The sequence below is a fragment of the Rhagoletis pomonella genome, unplaced genomic scaffold, assembly GCF_013731165.1.
Source record: "Rhagoletis pomonella isolate Grant_MI unplaced genomic scaffold, Rhpom_1.0 Rhpom_scaffold_00001, whole genome shotgun sequence".
NCBI lineage: Eukaryota > Metazoa > Arthropoda > Insecta > Diptera > Tephritidae > Rhagoletis > Rhagoletis pomonella.
The window spans coordinates 109,476,980-109,498,379 of record NW_023458555.1 but is presented as its reverse complement, the minus strand read 5'-3'; the positions used below and the strand labels follow the sequence as shown (position 1 = coordinate 109,498,379).

General features: G+C 36.3%; 3 protein-coding genes across 3 annotated transcripts in view; 1 reads left to right on the top strand and 2 right to left on the bottom strand.

Moving 5' to 3' along the window:
- Positions 1-21,400, bottom strand: part of LOC118735196 (peroxidase) — a 583,871-nt gene that overhangs the window by 38,873 nt on the left and 523,598 nt on the right. The gene's annotated exons all lie outside the window — the stretch shown is intronic.
- LOC118749648 (putative nuclease HARBI1) lies at positions 3,017-3,873 on the top strand. Its single transcript, XM_036484451.1, has 3 exons — positions 3,017-3,220; positions 3,291-3,435; positions 3,494-3,873. The coding sequence occupies exons 1-3, from the start codon at positions 3,050-3,052 to the stop codon at positions 3,865-3,867; spliced, it is 690 nt and encodes a 229-aa protein (XP_036340344.1). The 5' UTR covers positions 3,017-3,049; the 3' UTR covers positions 3,868-3,873.
- Positions 4,417-5,425, bottom strand: LOC118749664. Its single transcript, XM_036484466.1, has 2 exons — positions 4,918-5,425; positions 4,417-4,863 (listed from the first exon to the last, which is right to left on the bottom strand). The coding sequence occupies exons 1-2, from the start codon at positions 5,107-5,109 to the stop codon at positions 4,546-4,548; spliced, it is 510 nt and encodes a 169-aa protein (XP_036340359.1). The 5' UTR covers positions 5,110-5,425; the 3' UTR covers positions 4,417-4,545.

The following is a 21,400-nucleotide window of genomic DNA, read 5'->3' as shown; positions in this document are numbered from 1 at the left end:
ACCTTCAATCTTGCTCTATCATTCTGGTATATTTTGACGTCACGGCCAGTTGCTCTCAGCTCGATTGGCGCAATCTTGTATTCTATCATTCTTGGCCAGTTACCTTCAGCGTAAAATTTATTGTTGTCCTGCATTCGGGTGTCCGTTTCATTGTTACACAAATTTTCGGGTAGCTGCAGGTGCCCGAGTGTGGTGTTTGCTTGTGCTCAATTTATAGCGAGGGTGACCGAACAGACTCGTTCGTACTCAAATCAGCTGTCAGGTGTGCATCTCGATCTAACACATAGTAGCCGAGTGTGGCGTTCGCTTGTGCTCGATTTGTAGTGAGGGTGATCAAAAAGGCTCAATCATACTCAAAGCTGCTCTCTGATACATATATATGTACATATGTATGTATGTAAGTAATGCAAGCAAATGTTTTTCGGTTGGAAGGAATGTAGGAATACGCAAATGTTGAATTATGGTGGTAACATATATGTATGTATGTCTTAGGGTTGCGAATATTCACATTCGCAACCGCGGAGCTTTCGCATTAATTTTAACATTCGCATTCGCTTTCACATTCGCAATAATCAATGCGGAGCTTTTGTGAATGCGAATATTGTGCAAGTGCACTGATAAAACGTATATCTGCCAAACAAAATGACAAATTGTAGCCAACATTTTTTGCCTGTGGAGATGTCATGCTAAAACAGTTCCCCTATGTCCCCCTTCTTTTGTAATTTAAAGTCAAAAAGTAAGATCCTTCAATGGGTATTTCCAGATAACCTTTAATTAGGTATGAATTATGTAACTACCGAATATTATTTTCAAAGGTCTGTTTCAAAAACTGCGTGCATCGTTAGTTCTTTTTCACTTTTTCTTAGATAAGTGTAATTATTTTTTTTTTTCTCATAAAACTTATTGTGATAAAGTTCCGTATTTCCTTTTATTCGGCTCGGAAACAACAACTCGCATCGTCGCTCAATTACAAAAAGCCGTTACTAACTAAAAATCCAAAATTCACTTTTTGATTGATTATGATGCATTTCATCGAATCATAAGTCCCCACATCGTTTTATGCAATACAAAAATTTAGTTAGTTGTAGCTTTTTTGTATTTCCGCGACAATGAGAAATACACCCTTTCCATACTATAACCACGATATGTTGAACATTTTGGTACATTCGCCTCAAAATATCAAAGCACATTGAGCGCATGTAATGGAACAACAAAGCGGATTTGATGGCTTATGGTATCGACAGCGGTGAGTACATAATTGTGACTGCCTGCAACTAGGAAAAGTCGAGCTCAGCTAATAAAAACACTAATTACAAGCTATTCATTACGGGTGAACCTTTCCAAGAAGTCACTCGGGAACTAAGCAGATTTGAGACCTTCATCGTCCGTGATTCCAATAGTTAAAAAACAACAAGATAACAGGATTTTAAACTAATTCGACTTTCAAAACAGAAAGTTCTTCGAAATTTTCATTCCTAGAAAATAATAATGTATTTGTCATATCCACCTGTTTAGAACCTCGATACAAGCGCACATTTTTCAAACCAGTCACAGAAGACAGGATGACAAATGAATTAAAAAAACTAAAATCGAAAAACGCTGATGACATAACAGGTTCTCCAAATTCTGAAACAACCAAATGAATTGGTTATCCAAATTGGAAAACAACAGTGTTTAAACAACGTTCTTGCCATGATGCTAGATTGTGAAGATGAAAGTCAGGAGGAAAAGCAAGCCGGTGCAATTTTCAAAAAGGAATTATTGCACCACAATAAAAAAGGAAAAAAGAATAAAAGTCCTCTCAACTGGTGCATCAATCGAAAAGAATTTCCAATTTTGTCAAGCTTCAAGTTTTTCAAGTTTGTCACCTCGAGCGAGTAGTTATTTAGTGGCGCAGGTTTGATTTACGACCCTTTATTGCTACAACAACATTCCGCTTTATTCATCATATTTTATGTACGCTCAATTAGATTAGATTAGATAGGCCGTTACCGAAAAGGCAGCAAAATTACCCTTTATTAAATACGATGCTCCAATTTTTGAATTCAAGTACTAAATAAAATAAAATAAAATATTAAAAAGTACTAACTTTTCCATTTCTTATTTACCTAAATTATTTCTTAAAAGTAGCTATCTTTTAAATATCCGCATTCGCATCCGCGGATGTCTAAAATTCCACATTCGCAACATACCTAGTATGTACATATAAATAACATACACGCATACCTGTAGTTAAAGTATATTCCAAGCGTACACTTTTCTGTATAAAGGTATATCTGCATGTTATTTTATTATAATGATTGCGTTTATTTATTATATCTGATGAATGGAACTTAGTAGGGATAAGATTGCCGAATGAGAAAAGTGGGCGTCTGGTGAAGACTGAGAGTAAAGAAAAGCAGAAAAAACAATCATGCCTATTATGGTATCCGACGGATTCCATCCGCTCGGATCTATTCCGATCCGTACTCGATTCACTTTTTTAAGTAACCGGTATTATTGATACCGACGGATGCACTGCGTTGCCTCTTGTGAACTGTATTGCCAACATAATCAGCTGTGCTTATATGTGTGAAGGATTTGTTAACATTGGTGAAATTTATTGCAAATATTAAATGGATTCTGTGGCTTTTTTTATTGATTTCGATGAAAACACCACGAGTGATATGCGACGGACTAGAAGGAAAGTCAGGGATAATGTATTCGAGTTGCCGGATGAGGTGTGAGTAAATTTATTGAAGTCTTTATTTCATTTTAACATGTGAGTTCCTTATACAGATTTGTAAAACAGTTCCGGCTTAACAAGTTAGCATTCAAGTACGTTTTAGAAATATTAATGCAGAAATTGCCTCAAGTTCGAAGATCATGTTCCATAACACCAGAGCTTAAATTAGAAGCTTGTTTAAGGTTTTTAGCTGAAGGGGGCTATCAGAATGGTACTGGCCAAGATTTTAATATTGGCATGGCACAATCCACAGTCTCTGTAGTACTCTCTGATGTACTAAACTTCTTAGAAGCCACTTTATGTCCCAGATGGATTACTTTAGCAATGACAGACAATGAAAAACTTGAAGCGAAAAGATATTTTTTCGAAAAAACTAGAATTCCTGGAATTGTCATGTGTGTTGACGGTACTCACATTAAAATTCTTAAACCAGCTGCAGGCAATGCACACCTTTATTATAATCGGAAAGGATATTACAGTGTTAATGCAATGATAGTAAGAACTAAATGAGTTTGAACTTCTTCAATTTATTATTTATTTATATTCTTTTATTTTGCATTTTCAGATATGTGACCATAAGCAAAGAATAAGGTATGTGAACAGTAGGTATGCAGGTGCAAGTCACGATTCTTTTATTTGGGAAAATAGTGATACTTCCACCTACTTCCAAGCGCAGTATGAAAATGGAGACAGAAGCACAAGACTGCTAGGTACAAAAAAATAACGAATAATCAAAGTGCGTATTTTAACTGTAATGATCTTCCATAGGTGAATCTGGATATCCACTGTTACCCTGGCTTATAACTCCCTTTCGAAGTGCAGGCGTTGATAGTCCAGAAAGCAGATTTAATAAAAGCCATAGTAAAGGCCGTATTATTGTTGAACGGACCATAGGCGTTTGGAAGAACTGGTGCCGATGTCTCCTTTCTGCTCGCCAACTACATTATGCTCCTGAGAAAGTGGTTCAAATTGTAAACGTTGCGGCAGCACTTCACAACATTCGAATACATTATAATATTTCCGACGAATACCAGGAGGAAGTCTACGAACCCGATGAATATGTAGGCGAACCTGTACAACCTCAACGATATACAAATGAAGCAACTCAAATTCGCAATGAGATGTTACGTAGCTTTTTGTAAAATAAAACTATTTATTATCACAAAATTCATTTTCATACATATTTCTTAATATTTAAGTAAAAAGCCTTCCTGGCAAAGTGTTGCACAAAGTTGTCTACACACTAAGGATGTAGATAAAAATAAAATCATATCACTTCATTGGTTAACATACACAGTATTTTCAAAAACAGAAAAAAAAAAACTTAAATAATAAAGCCTTCCTGTTCAGGGAGTATTCAGGCACTACAGTCATAAATAAAAAAATCCAATACAAAATAAAAACAAATCTCATAAAAAAATTGTCAGGTCCCACTTATTTTAAGAATTACGGTGTCTGTTGACGTTATTTAACTCAATATTTAAAAGTTCCCTTTTTAATCTTAATTTTTCTATAGCAGCCTTTTCCATCACAGCGTTATGTCTTTTAATCTCTTCAAGAGTATTCTGAAGAATTTCATTTTTCTTTTTTTGGTCGCCTAGCCTCTCTACTGATCTATTCAGTCTTTTTAAATGGTCCCTCATGTATTGAAAATATTCCTGTTGGTTCTCAACAGCCTCAGACATTTTTTCGTACAGTCTTTCTTGAACCCCTATTTGCTTCTCTAATAAATCGAATTGCTCGGGTCTCTTTTTTCTTCTTTGGTTAGAAATATTTTGGTCATTCTCAATATTTACGTCTTCATGAGCTTCAATACTATCCTAATCTCTCCGAGTAGGTGGAGAAGTGTCCTCAGATATTCTCTCCTGCGGTACATCTCTCGTAGCAGAAGCTCTCATCTGTGGAACATTTCTCGATGTAGATGGAACTGCGTCATCATCATTTCTCCCCTGTGGCACTCCAAACTGTTTGGAGTTTCTAATACCACCAACGCAATCATTAAGACACACAAGGGTAGCAAATTCTTCTTCCATAGATGTTAAGGGAATTTCCCTATTTTCTCCTCCACCAGTCGCTTGTAGCTCTCTTTTGTTATGCGCGAGCTTCTTCTTTATCGCCGATTTATAGTCCGACCAAACCTGTGGTTCAAATTAAGTGAATAATATATTTTAGCTTTTCAACATTTCGCAAACCTTTTTCCATTCGGCAATGGTTTTTGATGGCGGTCCAATCGAATTCAACTCCTCTCGCACACTTTCCCAAAATCTTTCTACCAAATCAGGTGCATTTTTAGTAAAAATTTTTGCTATGTCCGGATGCTCCTTCATTTTGGAAACTAAACATTTAAATTGCTCCCTGGTCGTTGTACGCTTCCTAAAACACATAAGTTTGTGTTTTTTACAATATTACAATATTAAAGGGATAAATAATTGTGATTTTTCTTACATTTTATTGCTATCCATCTTATCGTTTTTAGTATCCGCAGCACAATGGCGCGTGAATGACAGATAGAGAAATTTGTACGAATCACGGATCGGATGCGTTTACAATGATGCCACTTTTTTATTTCATTCGCAAACTGCATTAACCTCTTTTGACTCATCCCGAAACTGCATTATCGAGCGTTTTCGATAATAGCAAATTCTGTCAAAAGTGAGTAAAACTCCCTCCGCAACCATCTGTCGAATACCATAATAGGCATGAATACATATAAATTTTTTATTTCTTTTAGATGTTTCGATTCGCCATTATAAGGATATTAATAAGAAACCAAAAATATATGTACACACGTAAATGGAATAAGAATATGTATGGATGTATGTATCAAGGATGTTGCGAATGTGGAATTTTAGACATCCGCGGATGCGAATGCGGATGCGGGTGTTTAAACGCAAACATCCGCGGATGCGGATGCGAATGCGGATGTCAAGTATTTTTATACCCGAACGCACTTGTGCACAAGGGTATTATAAATTTGTTCAAAAAACGGTTGTTTGTAACAGGCAAAACGAATCGAGATAGATATAGACAAATATATACATAAATGATCATAATGAAAAGAGAAATCGATTAAGCGGTGACTGTCTGTTCGTCCGTCCGTCCGTCTGTGCACACGATAACTCGAGTACAAATTGAGATATCTTAACGAAACTTGGTATGTGTACTTCTTGTGAGCGTTGGACGGATGGAACGGAACGGGCAAAATCGGACGATAACCACGCCCGCCTCCCATATAACGGCAGTTTTGAGAAATGCGAAAACTGCGATATTTAAGTAACTACTGAAGCTTATTCACTCAAAGTTAATATTTACAATCATTTTTAGGCGAAAAATAAGAATATTATAAATTTTTGGAAAATAGGCGTAGCCACCGCTCCACCAATTTCTCCCAAACTTGGCACAGTTGTTGGCCTTCACAAAACATACTAAACGGCTTAAAATTTAGAAAATCGGATAATAACCACGCCCATATCCCATATAACGGTAATTTAGAGAAATACGAAAGCTTCTATAAATCAGTAAATACTGAACCTAATTTATTCAAAATTAATTTTTGCAATAATTCTTAAGCAAAAAATAGGCTTATAATAAAAGGTTGGAAAATGGGCGTGACTCCGCCCACTTATAACCACATATGTGCAATGTATCTCGGTAGCCGCTCTATCAATGTGTACCACACTCGGTATGATTATTGTGGTTGCCACATAAAGGCAAAACGTTGAAAGTAATTGAAATCTGACTAAAATTACGACCACCTTTTTATAACGCTAATTTTACCCAAAATTTATACTAACAACTATCCTTTGAAAAGAAGTAACATTATTATGGAATTTTGGAAAATGGGCGTGATGCCATCCACATATCTATACTAATTATATAAAGAGAAGTCCCTTTTTTGTAACAGGTAATCTCGCGAACAGCTGGTCCGATTTTCATGAAATTTTGTATACAAATAGCTTTCGGTAACCACCATGTTTTAGGCTGAAAAAATTTTACTTTTTTTCGGGTAGGTGGACCGATGATCCGATTTGCTTAAAATTTAGTACGTAAGTAGCTTTTTAGCATATATGACCCATTTTTTCCGGGAAGTGGTCCAGGGACCGATCTATTCGAAGAAATCGTATTTATGGTCCGATTTGCTTAAAATTCGGTACGTAGGTAGCTTTTTGCCTGGATAAGCTTATAGATTCCTGTTTTCCAATTTTCATGCAATTTCGAATATAAATAGCTTTAAGTAATGACCATATCAAGGGGCGAATTCGTCACTAGGCAAGATTTTTTTGCGCTAATCAGAAACAACGGATACTGTCAAAATATAATTATAATATAGAATATATCTCAACTAATTTATATTTAGAAAGCCGTTTGTTAGTTTTCGCAAGGCTCGAGAGCGGCTGAACCGATTTTTTTGAAACTGCCACCTGCCGCACGTGTCCCAAGGATGGTTTTAGGCTGAAAAAAAATCTATATGTAAAGGGGGCGTGGTACTTCCCATACAAACCGAATTTCTCATGCTACATATCTCTGAAAGTGTGCATGGTAGAGTTTTGGAAATTGGTATGGAGATATACAAAATCAATCGCATACCCTTGGATAAAAATTTTAGCTATTGTAAAAAGGGGTGTGACATCTCCCATACAAACCGAATTTTTCATACTGCTTATCTCTGGAAATTTTTTGGTAGAGCTCTAGAGTTTTGTATGGAGATGTACGAAATAAATCGCATACTCTTGGAGAAAAATTGGAACTATTGGAAAAAGGGGCGTGGCATCTTCCATACAAACCGAATTTTTCATACTGCCTATTTTGGAAGTGTTCATGGTAGAGTTCTGGTACTTGGTATGGAGATATACGAAATCAATCGAATACTCATGAAGAAAGAGGGCATCTCTTGGAAAGGGGGCGTGACACCTCCCATATCAATCGAATTTTTATACTGCATATCTCTGAAAGTATTCATGGTACAGTACTGGAACTTCGTATGGAGATATGTATATAGTTGAAATCAAGCCCATATTCATGGAGAAAATTTGGGCTATTTGAAAAGGGGTGTGAGGCCTACAAACGTACCGACCTTTAGCAGTTGAGTTATTACTAAAAATTTTATTTATGATACGATTTGGCTAATGTTTTAAATATGTATGCAATACTATTGCAAAAACGTGCTCCCAAGTGGTGCTGAAGTCGAGCTATTACTAAAAATAGCCAAGTAAGAAAAGGGGCCGTGAAGGTCAGATTAAATCGACCTGTTGCACCATTGAGTATATCGAACGCTCCTGCGTTGCAATTGGCCCAATGGATGTGATTTTCCAATATTATTATACGTTCAAACCTTTAAGGTATTTCGTCTAAAATAAGTATATGTATATTGCATTTCTGTAGAACAATGATTCGCACTCATTTTGAAATTGCCACCTACTATACTGTAAAGCTTCTAGGACATTCGCTATAGAACCAGATCATTGTTGCCGCCAGGGAGTGAAGAGAAAAAAATTTATTTCGCTTTGCGAATAACCGTGCTATGAAATTCCGCACAACTGCTTTTAAGCAGAAATAACGCTAGTAATGGTATTTTTTTATCATTTAATACTAAAGAAATTCATATACCAGACCCATGGTTTGATCTATGGTAATTAATTAACATTTTTTATTGAAATATTTTTCAATGGGTGGCTTTGCTCGTTTAGACATTTCCTTCATTTAGTACCAATTTTGTTTAATTTGCATAAGTGGTTTGTTTATTATCCGGAAAAGACTTTTAATTGGGAATAAAAAATATTTGGCCAAGTTTAACTGGTAAAAAAAAAACTGTTATTTTCGGTCCCTTCAATATTCGCATTCGCAAAAGATCCGAATTGATTATTGCGAATTTGAATATTAAAATGAATGCGGAAGCTCCGCGGTTGCGAATGCGAATATTCGCAACAACCCTGGTATGTATTACTTAGAAGAAAACTCAATAAAACGACCCTGCAAAAAATTGTGCGACTAATCTCTAAAGAGAGTATTTCGAGATTACTCTCAATCGGGTACAATTGGGCATTAGTTAGTCCCAACTAGTCTCATACGGGTACTAATGGAGGTCAATTAGTCTCGACTCATCCCTTATGGATATAATTGGAGATCAATTAGTCCCCAACTCATCTCTAACGGGTACTATTAACGATTTAATGATATGTACGCACTTAGTCAAAGAAATTTCATGTGCGGCATTGGCACACAGAGAGAGTCCTAACAGAACTGAGCACCCCGGTTCGGATCTCAGCTGGCGCAAATTTTTATTTTTTATAAGTGACTAGTAGTTGCTTTTTATACCCGTTCGGGTATAAAGGTGAACAATTAGTCTCTTCATAGGGCATGCTCGAACAAAACAGTTCATTCCATATAAAGAGATCAAAAGTGGTATTAGTCGCATGCTCCATTGCGATTGCTCCCGGAGTCAGCCCGGATTAGTCCCATTTTTTGCAGGGGAAGGTCTGCATTTCATATCCATGCACACACACATACATATGTACATATTTATATACGTGTGTATCTGTATGCATTAAAGCATTGCAAATATACCAGCAGAAATACTCTTCACATGTGTACATGAGTAAATGGAACATATATTTTAGAGTACTTAAAAAGATAGAAACAAACAAAGAGACCATCATAAATTTGAGGAACTAAGCAATGTTACTCAACAGCGCTCTGCTGCATAAAACACTGTTCCGCTTTTCCAGAGTAATTTAGTATGTTGATTGCATTCAGTAATATTTGAAAACTTCATATGAAGTATAGGAATACTTATGAAGTTTAACTTTTAAAATGTTAGCATTAAACATAATGTTAAGAAAAGACATACATTTTCTTTTTATTCCAATATATGCTTAAAATATTGTTTTGCATTTCTCGCCGGACGCTTCAATGCTTGCAAAAAAGTTCGAATCTTTCATATACATGATTTATGTACATACATATTATATAAATTTTTTATATAACAAAAAATGTGTGTCCATTTTCCCCCGACCGTCTTTATGACCAGTTTTTATTGTCGAATTGATACTTTCATTTCCCAATAACAGGCGCTCATACATGTGAAGTAACAAGTTTTCTATTTCTAAGCAGAAAATTGTTTGTATAAATTTTTAAATTTCCAAAATTCTACTTTGTGAATTGCCAAAGGCTTCTGCAAACGAATTAAAATCTTCTACAAACAAATGTATGCATAGGGAAAGCTTGCTACTTCATATGTATGTGCGCCTGGTACTGGGAAATGAAGGTATCGTATTGTACAAATAAAAATTGGTTCTCTGTATAAAATGAGTGAGTCCACTTTCTTTATAAAAATATGCTGTTGGCAAAATATTCGGAGCGCCCTACATTGTTTCTCCATGTTTGCTATTTAACATAAGTGTCAGCTCCAACATTAACATTATGTAGCATTAAACGAAAACTTCTAAAAATACTCAAAAAATACTTGTGAAGGAACATATTTTTTGTGGAAGTACAACAGCATGGTACTGCTGATTTCGGAACATAATTTGTTAGAGTACTTTTTTTTATGTATACAGCGCTCAACATCTTCACTTCTCTTCCTTCCATGCCCTCTTTGTTAGAGTATGAGTAGTTTACACATTTGAAAAAAACTTCACAGTGAAGCAAACTGAATTCCGATACAGTCCTTTAATATGCATGTACTTATATAAGTGCATAGCTATTTACTGAACAGTAGCGGAGAATGAGCAAAAATTTCTGAATTCGGCACTTTAGATATACATAGATTTCTAGTGAAAAAACTGAAAAAAAAATTTTTTTTTAAGTACCATTTTTCGCCGATTTTGGACTCGTGAGGATCTAGTTACTAGCGGACTAATTGGTTTTTCGCGATAAAGACCTAGCACAGAACTAGAAATTTGATTCACTAGTCCGCGGTTTCCCTGCAGGATGAGAACACTTTCCCTGCAAAAAATGGGACTAATCCGGGATGACTCCGGGAGCAATCGCAAAAGAGCATGCAACTAATACCACTTTTGATCTCTTTATATGGAAAGAGCTGATCGCTTTTGTTCGAGTATGTCGTATGAAGAGACTAGTTGTACACCTTTATATCCAAACGGGTATAAAAAGCGTCTAGTCACTTTTAAAAAATAAAAATAAAAATTTGAGCCAGCTGGGATTCGAACCGGAGTGCTCTGTTTTGTTAGGCGAATACTCTCTCTGTGTGCCAACGCCGCACATGAAATTTCATTGATTAAGTACGTACATATCATTAAATCGTTAATACTACCCGTTAGAGATGAGTTGGGGACTAATTGATCTCCAATTATACCCATAAGGGATGAGTCGAGACTAATTGAGCTCCATTAGTACCCCTATGAGACTAGTTGGGACTAATTAATGCCCAATTGTACCCGATTGAGACTAATCTCGGAATACTCTCTTTAGAGATTAGTCGCATATTTTTTTGCAGGGTTTCTATTACTTCTACTACTGACGACAATGCATATGTACATGTATAGAAAAGCGAAAAAACATCTTCCATACAACGCCCTAAACAGTTTTCAGGATTAGCTGTTGTGAGTGAACGCGAATGGAGAACCCGCATTGTTTATCTCATTTATGTAGATGCAACCCAAAACTCTTACAAAATAAAATTATATGAAAAACGTACGTATTTACGAAATCTGGTATTCAGGGAAATCCAAACTAAACAACACAACTCCGCACATAGCGAAATGCAGTTTGAAGAAAAATTCACTACCTACTACTACAGAAGGTAGGTAGAAAGCTGCTGCAATATTGTATACATACATACATACGTCAGGCTAAAAGGCTCACAAGTAAATTTTTTCGTCTTTCCAAGGTCGTAGTAAAACCAACGCTTAGCTAATATTTGATTATTGCTGTAAAATTTTTGCTCATTCTGCGCTAGCGTTCAGTAAATAACTATGCACTTATATAAGTACATGCATATAGATACACACATATATACATACATACAGGGGCGCACCCAGGAATATATTTTAGGGGGGGTTTTATATTTCTGAAGATATATCACCGGAAAATACTGAAAAGTTGCTTCAGATAATACCCTCTTTAAAATACATTTATGCAAGTTTTATGGACAATATGTAATAAATAAATAAACGTTTTAAAATTCATAAACTGCACTTTATTTACAGATTAACAGAACTCAAATGCTTTTAACCGACTTCAAAAAAAGGGAGGTTATCATCTCGCCGGAATACATAACTTTGGACCACGTGAACCGTTTTCAATAATCCTTTTTTATTAGAAAGATAGTACCTCAAGGTTCGTCCCGTAATTTGTTTTAGAGATCCGATGATTGGATCATGAAGAAATTAACGGTACCCCTAAATTTGAATATGAGAATTGAAGTCGGTTGTGTTCTTTCCTTAAAAACTACTTGCTTAATAAAAAGTTCTATAAACTCAAGATGCGCTCAACTTTCAAAAGTACCTAATACAAAATTTTAAAAAGAGTTAGTAAAAATAAATTTATTGATTCCATGAATTTTTGCACTTCTATGTTAATTTTTTCGATTTCTGGTTTTCGATAGAGATGGTGATTTTTCACGATTGCTAAATTTTTTTAATATTTCAAATACCGAAAAAATTAACTGAACTCTCAAGAAAAACGAAAAATTCATATAAAACGACGGACGAGAAATGGAAAAGAAATTTTCTTCTACCAAAATTTCTTAAATCAGTTTGCAGCTCTCAAGAAAAAAAAAATGCTCGTATATTTATTCCCTCATGAAAATTTACAGCAAAAGCAAAGCGCTTTTGCAAGCAACAGAAATTATAATAAATATTTCTTATAATTTCCTTGAGAGCTGGATTCTTAGCTTTAAGATACAGATTGTATTTGAGGTTATTTGGTTTAGGGGGGTTTGAACCCCAAAACCCACCCCTTGTGTGCGCTAATGCACACATATGTATGTATGTGTACATGGATATGAAATACAGACCTTCGTTTTATTGAGTTTTCTTCTAAGTAATACATACCAGGGTTGTTGCGAATATTATTCCGAAATAAAAGTCTTTTCCGGATAATAAACAAACCGCTTATCCAAATTAAACAAGTTTTGTATCAAATGAAAGAGGTCTTAAATAGCTTTAAAACTGAAATGTCTAAAGAGCAAAACCACATATTGAAAAATATTTCCACAAAAAATGTTAATTAATTACCATAAAACAAACCTTGTGTCGGGTATATGCAATTCTTTAGTATTAAATTATAAAAAAATATAAATAGAGGTCGTTCGTTATTTCTGTTTAAAAGCTATTTCAGTCATCTTTCATATGATACCAAATTTGTTTATTTTGGACAGGCTGTTTGTTTATTATCCGGAAAGGAGTTTTATTTTGGAATAATATTCGCAACAACCCTGATACATGCATTCATACATGTTCTTATTATATTTACGTGTGTATATTTTTGGTTTCTTATTAATATCCTTATAATGGCGAATCGAAACATCTAAAAGAAATAAAAAATTCATATGTATTGTTTTTTCTGCTTTTCTTTACTCTCCGTCTTCACCAGACGCCCACTTTTCTCATTAGTCAATCTTATCCCCACTAAGTTCCATTCATCAGATATAATAAATAAACGCAATCATTATAATAAATTAACATGCAGATACACCTTTATACTGAAAAGTCTACGCTTGGAATATACTTTAACTACACGATTGAGAGAAATAGAGATTGCGCCAATCGCGGTACCGCTAATCCGCTCTTTGTGATTTTGACAGAATGAGCTGTGTGCGTGACGTCATCTTGGTGCAATTGTTGATTGTGAGCATATGAAAGAACCAAATAACAATTTTAATATTTGTGCGCAGCGTTGCCAACTTTTGAGTTTCAAAAAGCACCAAAAACTTGGAAAAAAGCGTTTTACCACACTAAAAGCACCAAATGGTTTGAATCAATGGATGCTTTTTTCATAACAGTTGGTATGTATTTAACAAAAACAAAAAATTAATAATATTTACAATAATATATACATAAATCAATAAACAAAACTTTTTCGCTCATAACGATTGAAAAGCCACATGCTATAATGACTCATGCTTACGACGTAATACCGAAGTACTGCACATTAAAACTGATATATCTCAAGAAAGAAAAATCGAATCCCAACCAACGAAAATCATGCCCTAAGTAGAAATGAGCAAAAAAAAATTTATGTTTTCATTATTTGAGTAGTCCACTGGCAAAGTGCGCTATGTAAAATTTTTTCGATTTTTAGTTTTTGGGGGATTAAGTATTTAAAGTAGTTTCATGTCCACTAACAACACAGTGCAAAATCTTTTTATATTCTGAAAAAATAGCATCAAATGTTAACTCCTCTTCCAAAAGTCGCTGTCATACTTATTTATAATCTTTCAAAAGTATACATCTTCTGATGAACTTAGAAAACTGCTTTAACCCTGCAAAAATTGCGACTACTCCATGCATGCGTATAAAGAGTACTCCCTAAGGACCAAGGAGTACTCCAAAATTAACCACAATTCATATAAAAAATATGGTCCAATTAACATTGCGATGTCCTAGGGCAGGATCATATACTCCATCCCTGCATTACATCAGAGTAGCACAAAACTACTCCAACATATTAACAATCGTATTGCTGTTATATTTTTTCGTTTGTACGCGCTTTTGTTCTTATCTTCGCAGATGCTTTTTCGAAATTGATAAATACCAAAAACAAAAATTTTAAAATTACATGTTGCCTCTGACGGCATTCGAACCCCAACATTCTGGGAGCTAAGCTAACAACTAACAGCGAGCATCTCTACGCGTTTAGCTACGGCCAGGCATGCAAATGTGCTTTCAAATGCTAAACTTCAATCACATTTAGTGAAAACACGAGCAGTGATCGGGTATCAATAAGCTGGTGCAGACACGAGTTGTACCGCTACTGCATGCCAGAGGAACACTTTTGTAAGTACTCCAATACACCACAAATAGACTACATGGTCCAACGATTTTTGCAGGGAAGTCGTTGAAGTTTTTCACTTCACTTTAGAAGCCTTCACTTCGTCACTTCATTTTACTTCGTTTTACTTCACTTTCCACAAATTAGATTTATCTTCAAAATGAATAAAAATTTCTTTGAAATATATGATTTATTTAACCAAAATCAACAATATTTTGCTAAAATTCTTTTTAAATAGTAAGTATGGCAAAGAAACCTTTCGCAAAAAGCTACTCAAAAGAAGCCTAATAAATCTTCGATCTGGCATCGGTTAGTTGGAAGAAGTCATTTTGATTTTCATTTTCACATAAATAGTTGCAAAACGAACATAAATGAATGAGTGGATAAAGTTCCATAATTATTTAGTAAATATTTAAGGAAAATAATAATTACATTTTAGTTTTCATACATCTTAAATTTTACAGCAAAAAGGAAACATTAAAGTGAATCTGGTGGTGACGTTGTTGCTGCGTATCTGGGGATGAGTTTGTTGCTGTGAACCGATAATCGATTAATTATATTTTAGTGTTAATATCATCAGTGTACTATAATTTGTGATTTTCTTTCCTCAACGTTTGAGACATTTTGATTTTAAAGATATTCCAGCACTAAATTTGCACAGGAACACAATAAATTATAAGTTAAAAAAGGTTTACGATAACTTTTATTGTGATAAAAATATAATCGATTAACCAATCAGGTGATAAATAACCTAATCGAAAAACCCCACACTCCTAATTGTGCATGAAAGTCGTCACTTCGATGATCACTTCACTTTTCCTCCCAAGTCACTCCGAATCACTTCACTTTTAGTGTGTTTTCACTTCGCTCGAAAATTAGCAAACGGCGGCACAAGAATTGAACAAGGTGACTTTGCAAGTTCAATCAATCATGGTGGCATTTAAGTGCATTTAAATTTGCAGATTTTTGTAAATTCAGTGCTGCCGCTTTAAATATTTAAAAACTATTTCAGGTTTTATCTACATCCGAGTAATTTTAGTTCAGAAAAAAAGCACTAAAAACGGCACTAGGCACTAAATAATTTTTTTTGGCGTTTTAATTTTCATAAATCACTAAATCTAGTGCTTAAAGCACCAAGTTGGCAACTATGTTTGTGCGCTAATATTTCTGCGTGGTTTTAAACAATTATTGAGACACTACAAGGCAAAATTAAGTGTGCCGTGGCAAAGTGTAATAGTGAAAACAAAAGGAAAGTGTGCGATATAATTTTTGTTTTTTCGTTTCCTACGGACGCAAATCTGGCGAAAAAGTGGAAGCAGTTCTGCCGGCGAGGAGATGCATTAAACACCAAATCGAGCTATGTGTGCATGAAGCACTTTACTAGTGAAGATATTGAAAATAATACACAGTTCGAAATGATTTTTTTTTATTATAAACAAAGATGCTTGAGGCAAGTATTGGGTTTACATATTTCTATTAAAACAGAGGAAATTGTAGTTAGAACAAGATTAAAGCTAATACATGAGTACATATATATGTATGTATATTTTTGTTAGTACCTAATTCTTTTTAGTGCTGGTATGAGGTAATGCACCAGTGGATAAGGTCGCCAGGCGCTAATTCAAGCGGCATCTTACCGCGCTGTTACGTACTTAATACAAAACAGTGCTCAAATTATTATACATTTAAAAGTTCAGCTTGAATTATGTTTTACTTACATAGAATATTCGTTGCCAAAGAAGCCACACTCATGCATCCACTCGGAAATGGTACAAAAGTCATCAAATAAAAGCTGTGGAGTCAACAGCTGTGGAGTTTATGGTGGTTGGCTACCGTCCACAAATATAAATATGCACTCTGCATGGCCTTTTACAATGGCGAGTCCAAAAATTCACTTTGCTGCACACCTTCCTTTTGGTCTACCTGAAATTGCAAACACTGTTAATACATACATTTTTTCATGTGCTAAAAATCGTACTTACCTAAATGGCTACATGTCAAAAATTATTGCTACGTGTTCCCAATTAATCAGTCTTTGTATATTTATTGATTCCTGCAAAATTGGGCCGTGCAATATTAAAATTAACACATTTTTCTGCATTGTTTACATATTTTTATATGCATTTTGGCATTTCTCTCTCCCGATTGCACCAAGATGACGTCACGCAAAAATTACGCTTAAAAATGCTCTCTTATTGGCGCAATCTTGTATTCTATCATTCTTGCTTTAACTACACGTATGCATGTATGTAATTTATAGTACATACATACATATATGTTCACCATAATTCATATATTTGTGCATATTCCTACATTCCTTCCAACCGAAAAGCATTTGCTTGCATTACTTACATATACATATGTACATATGTATGTATGCTGTATGCATAACAAAATGCATAACCAAAACAAACGCGAAAAATATCTCCCATACAAGGTCGTTGAAATATTTTCGCGATAAGTTCATCGCGATAAGCTGTTGTGAGTGATCGCGAATGGATTATTTGCATCGTTTTTCTCATTTATGAGAGGCCGACATCAATGCTCGGACTTCTCATATTCGAGTGAGAGGATTTTTTTTTGCATTTTTCGATCGCGTATGAAAAGCAGCGGGGGTTTTTTTTTTTTTTGTCGATCGCATTCCGAATGTGAGAGGTGATACATTTGTTTGCATTTTTCACTCGCGATAAAAGAATGCAAAAATTGATTTGGAATATTATCGATCGCGATAAATCTCATAAATGAATGAAAACGAGTAATCATAAATGAGAATTTCCGAACCCTGGTTTGGACATTTAAATTTCTAGAAAAGGTCCTTTGAGCCGGATAAAGCTCTGATCCACCATCATAATTTTTATTTTCATCGGGACACGGTACGTAATCTCCACATGACCTCTTCGGACAACTCATCCGAAGCCGGTTTATCGGTTACCAGTAGCGCCGTTGCTGAAGCAGTAGTTCGCAATGTACGTGTTAATATTAAGCAGCGTGCAAATTTGCTGGCACGTTTGCAATCTTGGCACATTCGCATCGACGGCCCTCAGTCACTGTGCCAGCTGGAAGGCGAATTGGCCTTAGTGGAGCGCCACTACAACGCACTTCCCACCCCTATCTTCAGCGACAGTACCAGCTCTTCGTAATTTCATCGACATCGTTAACGTAAATCATCGTGCAATACAGTCACTGGCCACAACCCAGCAAATAGGTGATGGAATTTTGTTGTACATAGTGTCGAAAAAGCTAGATGCATCCACGCTTACACGGTGGGAAGAATTCATCCAAATTGAATTCTTCTCAGTCCTCACAACTGCGGATCCCAACATGGACTGATCTCGCCCCATTCTTAGAAAGCCGTTGCCAGACTTTTAACATGCTGGAGGCAACTCACTCTGTCAAGACTCCATCCACTACTAAAAAACCACTACCACTACGCCTTTGCCACCACAGAAGCTACAACAAAATGTTTACTATGCGATGCCAGCCCATATCACTGCCCATTCAACTGCAATCCATCTCGAGCAAAACGGCTGCATTTATGTCTTAACTGCCTTGACAGGAATCATTGCTCTAGTACATGTCCATATCGTCGTAGATGCCCGCACAGCAAGGTGAGTCACCATACTTTACTGCATAGGACATATGGCGATCAAAAGTCAGAAAACAACAAAAATGCAGACAGCAAACAAAAGGGCTTCAAGCCGTCAAATGCACAGGCGAAGTCATTATCGCCACCGCCCTCGTTCGGCTAGGCCATTCCTCGGGCTCCTCAATCATCGCTCGTGTTGTTAGACTCGGGGTCACAGCTAGACTTCGTAACAGAACACATTGCGGGGTATCTTCGCCTACCTCGTTTCAAACGTAGTATCGAGGTAATAGGCATCGGCACAGCTACAACAAAAACAGATGTGTTCTGTCGAGCTTAAGTCACTTTATAACGCCTTTGCTACGAGCATAGAAGCTATGATTCTGCTATCAATAACGTCACATCAGCTAGCCAATCGCATAAACATCGACTCATAGAAATTTCCTAGCAATATTACACTAGCTGATAGCACCTTTCATAAACCAGGTGCCATTGATTGCCTCATAGATGCAGGTTTGTTCTTCGACCTATTGCTTGTGGGCCAGATCAAGCTTCCCAATACCTCTTCTGTACTAAAAAAACTAAATTCGAATGGATTGTCTGGAATAGCCCCGCCATTATCGTCTTCGTCACCATCATCGTTGCATACAGCCTCGTCGTTACCGTCTGCTCGAAAAATTGTGGACTCTCGAAAGCCGTAACGACTCATCAAAATTTTTATCAGCGGAAAAAAGGCCTGCGAGAAGCTTTTCGAAGCCATAACCCCAACATGTCCTGTCACCAATAAATTCATAGTACGTTTGCCATTCAAGGAAGATCCGCAGACACTAGGCTCGCAACGCTCAATCCAGCCGACCTTGTTTCTCGGGGTGCAACTGTGGGAGAGATCAGGAATAACCAACAGTGGTTCCAGGGCCGCTCGTTTTCAAAGACGCCACTCGAGAGCTGGCCCAATTCATCCTACGACATTCATCTAAATATGTCAGAATAACGTAAACAGCGAGTAGTATTGCTGACAGAACAACAACACGACATCGTTGCGGAGCATAAATATGTCAACAACTACAACAAGCTGCTTCGCATATTTACGTATGTGAGGTGGTTCAGCACGAAAAACCGAGCATCTTCTATCACCGCCAAGGAAATCACCACCGCACTGCTTATGATTTGCCGACATGTTCAGCAAAACCACTTTCGCAGCGAGTATGAAAATCTCAAAGCCAATAGATCCATTAACAAAGCATCAAAATTATCATCGCTGACGCCGTTTTTGCACAATGACATAGTACGTGTTGGCGGACGAGTGACAAACTCAACACTCAGCTTCGATGCCAAACACCCGATCGTTCTCCCACACTCACATCTGTTCGCTCACGTACTCATCGCTCATCATCATCGAAGGCATCTTCATACAGGTGCACAGGCTCTTCAAAATATACTTCGCGACCAATTTCTGATCATTGGTGGTCGGACAGTAATCAGGCAAGTAATTCACAATTGCATAACCTGTAGCCGAACAGATTATGGGGTCCCTTCCTGCATTAGTGCTGCAAATATATCGATGTCAGTATCGATATATCGAGTAATTGTTTTTTTGCCGGCATCGATATTTTTTTCGATATCGAGTATGGCAAGGCCATTTTCTCATCACTTATTTCACAGCCAAACGGTATCAGCGTCTGATTTAATAAACTACAAGTCTGCATAGAAATTCTTATTAAAATGTTCGCAATTTTCTAATTTTTGCAAAAATTTTGAAATTAGGTTTATATGGCTTTTGTTAGAGTTTGAGCTATACTTTTATAAAAAAGTGAAAAAAAAATTATAGAATGAATAAGCATTGTCAATACTGTAATAATATCGCTGTATGATTTTGAGTGTGTCATACATACATATCGTCGTTTAAAGTACAAAACCGCGTATCAGGATAAAGCAAAACGTATGCGAGGTTTAATAAATAATTTTCCAGAAAGAAAAAGCAATCGCTTTTGTGGCAAGTACATTTCAGGTCAAATGGATGAGGATTGAGCCAAGAGCTTGTGTGTGCAAATCCAATTTATGGCAGCAAATGTCAGTTACGCGGTTTTGCAGAATGACGATACGCGGTTTTGTACTTAAAACGGCATATGTACCTCATATATATAATACCATTTTCTGTTGGTAATGGTTTTATGCATTTTTCGAATGAGTAGTTTTTTTCAGGAAGAGTTAAAAGTTAACGATATATATCGATACATCGAGTTTTTGTTTCTTAAATATCGAAAATATCGAGCACAGCGAATATCGGTACTTTTGCAGCTCTATCCTGCATCGCGCATCACTGCATCCTATCCATTTGAGACGACATGAGTCGATTATTGTGGACTCTTTGTAGTCACCCAACAAATCAGAGGGCGAACTCCGATAAAAACATACATAGCCGTGTTCATATGCTTCACCACCAAGGCGGTGCATTACAAACTGGTGAACGACTTATCCAAGGCAGCGCTCATTGCAGCTCTTAAGCGGTTCATAGTTTGCCGAGGGAAGTGTCGAGCCATCGTCGCTGACAACGCCATCAACTTTGTCGGCGCAGATCATATATTACGTTGAACAGTTTTGCAGGAACGAAGGTATAGAGTGGAGGTTCATTCCGCCAAGGCCCCCTAACTTTGGTGGCCTATGGTAAGCTGACCAACCGTCCTCTTTTGAGGAGGATTTTCCTCCTCAAACGTGATTCGCTCTCCCCAATAATTGTGTCCTTTCTGTCCTCCTTTTCAAGTTTTATAGCAGTGACGAAATTTTCAAAAAATTCCGTTCGGAATATTATTATTTCCTAATAGTACACAATCATTGTATATAAAAGGCGTTTACACTGTTCAACTTTCAGTTAAATGATGTAAACTTTTGATTCAACTAAGCGCCTGTGAAAGTTGAACAGTGTAAACGCCTTTTAGCAGTAGTCGAGAGAATTTTACCCTTTACAACACTGAAAGACTAACTAGCGACGCCTCTCCACAGGCAAAACTTTTTGTGTACCATATGTAATTTTGTTTGCCAGATATTTAAGTTGGTGTCCTCTCTGTTGGAGGGACACTAAATAAAACGAAATACGCCCGCTTTATTGGAGGCTTGATTAAGACTTAAAAACTAAATTTACA

Bases quoted from the DNA above. Each gene is read 5' to 3' on its own strand.
- LOC118749648 (XM_036484451.1), top strand. From the start codon at position 3,050: ATGACAGACAATGAAAAACTTGAAGCGAAAAGATATTTTTTCGAAAAA. The intron at 3,221-3,290 runs GTAAGAACTAAA...TTGCATTTTCAG, and splicing joins ACAGTGTTAATGCAATGATA to ATATGTGACCATAAGCAAAG. The intron at 3,436-3,493 runs GTACAAAAAAAT...GATCTTCCATAG, and splicing joins CAGAAGCACAAGACTGCTAG to GTGAATCTGGATATCCACTG.
- LOC118749664 (XM_036484466.1), bottom strand. From the start codon at position 5,109: ATGTGTTTTAGGAAGCGTACAACGACCAGGGAGCAATTTAAATGTTTA. The intron at 4,864-4,917 runs GTTTGCGAAATG...TTTGAACCACAG, and splicing joins CCATTGCCGAATGGAAAAAG to GTTTGGTCGGACTATAAATC.